The sequence below is a fragment of the Lolium perenne genome, chromosome 3 (genome assembly GCF_019359855.2).
Source record: "Lolium perenne isolate Kyuss_39 chromosome 3, Kyuss_2.0, whole genome shotgun sequence".
NCBI lineage: Eukaryota > Viridiplantae > Streptophyta > Magnoliopsida > Poales > Poaceae > Lolium > Lolium perenne.
This window is the reverse complement of record NC_067246.2, coordinates 260,320,698-260,326,574: the sequence shown is the minus strand read 5'-3', so window position 1 is coordinate 260,326,574 and position 5,877 is coordinate 260,320,698. Positions and strand designations below refer to the sequence as shown.

Genomic DNA, 5,877 nt, shown 5'->3' with positions numbered 1-5,877 from the left:
GGTGTCCCTGTCGCCGTCAGCCACTGTAGCCAGTACGGATCGTCGTAAGCCATGATGGCCTGCCTGGCGCGTGGCACTATTGCTCCACAGTGCCCCGCGCTTTACGGAAGATGAAGTCAGCGTGGACTTTGGGAACCCGGATCACCAACCCGGTTCCTTCTAGTGCAAGACTCGCCAGCCTCGAGTCGGTCTGAGGTACAAACCCCCAGTCGGATATGGCTTGTAGAAGCCGGCCCAGCTACAGCATTGGCGGCCGTAGCCAGGCCGACTAGGACCTAGAGCCAGCCGGCTTCCGGACCAGCCGGCCACGGCGCCAGCCGGCTGCTCCTCAGCCGGCCTTTGCCGCGAGCCGGCCAGTGGCCAGTCGGCTGCTCCGCGTCCATTGCCCTACCCGGGGTCTTCCCCCCGACAAATGGAACAATGCATCTTTTGCCTGTAGTTTGATGGATCGGGTGGTATTCGGTCGCGCGAACCCGTGCTTTTATTCCGACTGTTTGGTTCTGGAGGGAGCGGCGCGACACTCTTTTTCTGTGTTGATATCAAGTGACTATGGATCCATGATGAAAGTCAGAAGAAGAGAATATCATGAAGGCTGGATGGGAGGACTAGCTAAGGGAGGTTCAGGTCTCCCGATGTTGAGAAACTTGCTTGGTGTTCCGGGCTTCACATCAGCAGTATGAATGTGGGGGCGATAGCACAGGTGAACTTCAGAGTCCTACCTTTCAGGGTGAAAACCCAAGGTCTGGCCTTAACTGGTTGTGTCTGGCAATGACCTTGTTGGAGGCATTGTTTTGAGAGCGGGAACTATCTTCAGGGTGAAAACCTAAGATCTTTGATCGGGCGACGACGGTGTTGAAGCACTGTTCCCTTCTTGGAGGCGTTGCTTTTGGAGAGTCTGTATTTCAGGTGTTGTCTTGGTGGTGGATGTATTGCTGTTGTTAGGCCCGAGATACTGTAGCGGGACTTTTGTTTCTTAGTTTTCTTTTCCATTTTTTTGGTTGTGTGCATCCGTAGTGTCATTAGGGTGGTGCGTTGTTGCAGAGGCTGAGTGTAATTGGTATCTTTTGATATTAATATATTCTCTTTATCGAAAAAATGTATCATTATTGAGACATTTGTTCATTTGTCCAATTTTCCGAGAATTGTTGTAGTTTGGTTGAGATATTTTTCATTTGTTTAATTTTCTCGAAACTATTGTAATAATTTGGTTCAGCCTATTGTTTATGTGTTGTAATAATTTGGATGATTATTTGATTAATAATGATCGATTGTTGTATGCCTTGCATATGAATTCTACGAAAAACCCTGACTTTACGGGTTCGGAAGCTGTTGGCGCCAGAACCGTAAACCAATGTGCCAACCATTTTTCGAACTGTAAACACGAGTTCGGTGAACTAAACTCCGGATTTTCAGTTCGTGTTTTTACGAGCTCTGGTAGAGATACTATTATACTGACTAAACGGTCCTGATTTTGAGCAACATGTCACGCTGCAACTCCCGAACTCTGAATCTGCGATCGTGTCCTCACCTCCGCGTAGGTTGGTTGCAGGTTCACTTCCTGCGGGGAAAAAGGAGTTGGAGCAGATTACCCAGTCCATGTGGCCCGTATTGGTCAGTCTTCTGTTCGTATTGCTCCGTCTTAGACGCAAATAGAACCGTAAGCCAGCCACTATTATTCAGAAGATCGACAGCACAACATACTCCGCATACTCCGGCCTCAACCCTCAGAAGCCACGCGTAGGCTATGGCCAGAGGAGGCCTCGCCCCGTCCACCTCAAACTCAAATTCTATTGCCAGACCGACATCTATATTGGTTGAATAAATCTTGCAAATTCTATTGCGAAGATCAACAATTCTAGGATCCGGCGACAACACATTGAAAATTCGAAAACACAATTATGTTGCATCACCATTCACCTAAATACATCTGCACATCGATTTACGACGTAGCATTCAGAAGAAGTACAACTCTACGTATCTACTAGGATCCAGAGACAGCACCGCACAAACTGAAATTTTGGTAAAACTATACATCACCATTCACATGACCTATGACTGCTTCTCTGCTGGATCTTCGACGACAGAGAGCAAATCCAGTGCTTCATCTTAACCTCTATCAAAAACATTCAGAAGAAGGGTAGCAGCAGGAGCGGGAGGTGAGGATTCTTCAGAGGAGCACAGAACGCTGCAGCTCGGCAGTAATGTACAGCGATGGCTAGAATATCTTCAGACATCAGCTGAGGACATCGACGGGCCAGAATCTGCGCCAGGTGGATATCTCATCTTTGGTCTGGAGCTTCCTGATGCCGCCGTAGAAGCCATCCGCCTCGTCCCCTTTCTCTCGGTGGTCTTTCCTGCTCACAGTGGTCTGCCTCCATCTCGACCCAGCTGCGTAGTGCTTGAACTCCAGCATGATCGTATCTGACAAAACAGATGCACCAAGATTATTCAGATGGGCACACACAGAAATGACAGACACGTGAAACTTGCTATGGATAATGGATATGGATAAGAACGGCACGAGATGCTAGATATATGAACAGACAGCGGATATGATGAACGGCACATGATCCACAAAAGGGGAATCAGACTGTAGCCACGACGCCTTTTATTTCGCAAGTTGAACTCTGGGACAAGGAATCTTTGTTGTCTCCAATATGTTCCCGAATATGTTTGAGGTGTTTCTTTGTAGGGTGTGTCTAATTCTCACAAATCTCAAATCTTAGTTGTAACATGACTCACTCCTGTTGCAACTTATTACTAGCACGAATCACTAAGTATATCAGTTCGGATTATTTTTCTTAGTTGCATTATCACTTGAAACTCAAGAAGTCTCAGTTGCAAGGTTGCAACTGAAAGAAAACTCTGAAATTTCACATATATGCACAAATGGCTATGCAATTGGACGGTCTATGACTTGACCAAGAACTAACTCATTCAGCAAATCCGTTATTTGTATTTTTTTTTTCTTCTGGAAATCCACCTTGGCACCCAAATGTATATGCACCTATTGTCTGAAGGTACATTTCAAAATGTAAAACACAAATGTGAAAATAAATTTCACGTGTACATCTGGACATCTTAGGTTCGTACACAAAGTTTCACGGTAAAAGAACATCTTTTGTGGCTTTCATAAAAAAAATCAATTTTGGATGCTTTACATCTGTACATGTTAGTTTTGTAGACGAAGTTTCACGGTAAAAGAACATCTTTTGTGGCTTTCATAAAAAAACTAAATTTTCGATGCTCAAATATGACTACTCACGAAGATATTTTTTAATCTATTTTATAGAAGACACAAAAAGGTTATTTTTTCACAAAACTTTGTGTCTTTTTTCAGATTCTTTTGACATTTTCAAATTTATATTTTATCCATAATAGGTTCATATTCACCTAGAGTCAAAAAACCACTTCAATTTTTTTTGTACTATCTGTGTACAAATTGAAACATAAGACGAAAAAATAAGATGACAAAGAAAAGTGGGTCGTTACCATCTTCATGGCAGCGGCAGAGATGCTCGTTCGGATTGCACGACTCCAGGTGACCCACGACACCATACCACCAGCCTGTAATAATCCGCCACAAATCATCTGTTACCAAGTGCCACACTAACTGAATTTTGCATCGTCGTCTACCTATCTATTTCTACCAGAGCAAGCTGATTCTGCAAGCGCGTGATGCGTACATACCGTAGGGGAAATCCTTGTTCTTCCGCCACTGGATCTCGAAGTGATCGCCGGGGTGCAAGCCGTCCAAGCAGCCGGACGCATGGAGGTCCTGCGCCGGCGTGCTCACCGGCGCAGCGCGGACCCTGCACCACTGCACGCCATCCTCCTCCTTGGCCGGTTTCCGGCCGTGCGGTGGGTACCTGTCAGAGGAATCCCATCAGCAAATTCAATTCGATTTAAGCTGACCACGACCTTAGCAAATCAATCATGGAGTATCCCGATCAATGCACGTCTGAATCGAACAGGTCGATTGAGCGAGTGAGTACCTGGCGGTGAATGTGTCTGTTCGCCGGTCGTAGCGGAGGTGGGCGTCGTAGCACGACAGCAGGAAGCCGACATGCCCGTCCTGCTAAAGAGATCCTCGACGCATTAGAAAAAATGGAGTCTTTTTCGTTCTCGCAAGGGGAAACAACGACAGCAAAGCGAGCTGTGTGGCTCCTTTTATTACCTAAACTAATCTAATCTAATGGCGGCTGTAATTGAAAGGATCGAACTTTAGTTTTACGACTGAGCTAAAGTAGCAAGATTATACTACTACACTGAAGAAAATACAGTTAGGACAGCGGTTACCTCGCGGTTGTACACCTGGGCGGGGAACCAGAACTCGCCGCAGTCGAGCGCGCGGTACCATGCGGCCACCGTGTCGGCCGGCGGCGCCGGTGCTGGGTGGACGGCGGGGGCGGCGGGCGTCTCTGCTTTGACCCAGCTGCAGCCGATCCAGGAGAAGGGCCACGCGCACGCCAGCGAGTCCGCCCAGCTCCTCCGCCTGCTCGGGCGCGGGCGGGCGGCCGCCGCCGCTCTGGCGGCCAGGTCCGCCTCCCACTCCTCGCGCGCGGCGGCGCCGAGCACGCGGCCCCACTTGGCCCGGACGTGGCGCGCCCAGAGGCTGTCCATGGAGCAGCGGTCCCTGAGCCCCGCGCAGACGCACGCCATGGCGGCGAGCGACGCCGGGGCCAGCTCCTCGAGCACGCGGTCCAGCGCGAGCTCCGGCAGGTCGAGCAGCGGGAGCGCGTCGTCGTCCATGGCCAATGCGGGCGGCGCCTGCTTCGCCTTGGGCGGCGGCGGCGGCATTCTCCTGGCGGCCCGGTCCTTCCTGCCCGGCGCGGCGGCGGCGGAGGCGGAGTGGCAGAGCAGCTCCCGCGCGAGCAGCAGCGCGACGAGGCCGAGCTCCCGTGCGAGCTTCCAGGGCTTGTAGGAGGCGGGCGCGACGAGGAGCAGCGTGAAGGCCGGGAGCGTGGATATAAGGAGCAGGGGAAGCATCTCTCTCCCTCAGGAGGAAAAGCTAGGTGCTTGCGGTGGTGGTGGTGGTGGTGGTGCGACGACAGCGGCAGCACACCGAAATCCAATCAGACGCCGAGCAGGACCAGCGGAGAAGATAGGGAGGCACGGCCCCCACGCGGCCCAGGAAAGCGGGGACAGCGCCGACGAGGTGGCGCCGGCAAGCTTTGCGGCCGAATGATTCTGCCCCCTCGCCTCGCCTCTCGGCTTCTTGCCCTCTGCTTTTGAGGAGTCAGCTCACCTCAGCTCAGCTCAGCTAGCCCCACTGGAAAGCCACGCACAGTAGCACCACTACACTATACGAGCACGGTGGTGATGAGCATCAACGACCTTGGCTTTGGCCGTGCGCTGCTTGCACGAACTGCTTCTGCTGTATGTTGGCCTCTGTTTTACTTCTACTCCGTTGCAGAGGATTTGGTTGGTGGATTGTAGATTCGCTGAGTAGGTGGAGGGGAAGTGAAATTTGGTTGGGTGAAGGTGGCGATGGATCTTCTCTGTTTTTGTAGGTTGAGGGAAGGAGGAGGTGGCAGTTGGTGAACGGTGAGTCAAGACAACTACTTATTGCTACCTCCCAACACCACCCTGCCAAACCATATAAGTATCTCCACACACAAAAAAAACTCATTTTAGGGCACATAATGCCAAAAACCCCAAATGCCCCAAATTTTCGGAGCATGCACCAAAATTTTAACTTTTCTGCACTCTACCATGTAAAACGGCCGCACCCGACCAGCCGAGAACATATCTAGTGCTCCCACTCCTTTGTATGCTATCATTACGTGTCAAAAAATTATACGAAAAATTGTGAGTGCTCATGAAATATGTCCCTACAACATCCCAAAATTTCATCTCCAAATTCTACATGGACAC

The 5,877-nt window shown here is 50.1% G+C and overlaps 1 protein-coding gene across 2 annotated transcripts; it reads right to left on the bottom strand.

The window, feature by feature from the left end:
* Window positions 1-1,876: 1,876 nt before the first annotated feature.
* Window positions 1,877-5,538, bottom strand: LOC127344893 (F-box protein At2g41170). 2 transcript variants are annotated; one of them, XM_051371242.2, is made up of 5 exons: window positions 4,300-5,538; window positions 3,996-4,078; window positions 3,691-3,869; window positions 3,493-3,567; window positions 1,877-2,421 (listed from the first exon to the last, which is right to left on the bottom strand). In XM_051371242.2, exons 1-5 carry the CDS (start codon window positions 4,987-4,989, stop codon window positions 2,234-2,236), a joined length of 1,215 nt encoding a protein of 404 aa, XP_051227202.1. In that variant the 5' UTR covers window positions 4,990-5,538; the 3' UTR covers window positions 1,877-2,233. The 2 variants fall into 2 exon arrangements, with proteins under 2 accessions (XP_051227202.1, XP_051227203.1); XM_051371243.2 differs by having other exon boundaries at window positions 3,996-4,075; window positions 4,300-5,536.
* Between the last annotated feature and the right edge of the window lie 339 nt (window positions 5,539-5,877).

Coding starts and splice junctions, on each gene's coding strand:
- LOC127344893 (XM_051371242.2), bottom strand. CDS start 4,989: ATGCTTCCCCTGCTCCTTATATCCACGCTCCCGGCCTTCACGCTGCTC. Junction 3,568..3,690: donor GAACAAGGATTTCCCCTACG/GTATGTACGCAT, acceptor GGATTATTACAG/GCTGGTGGTATGGTGTCGTG. Junction 2,422..3,492: donor CTGCCGCTGCCATGAAGATG/GTAACGACCCAC, acceptor CTGTTTTGTCAG/ATACGATCATGCTGGAGTTC.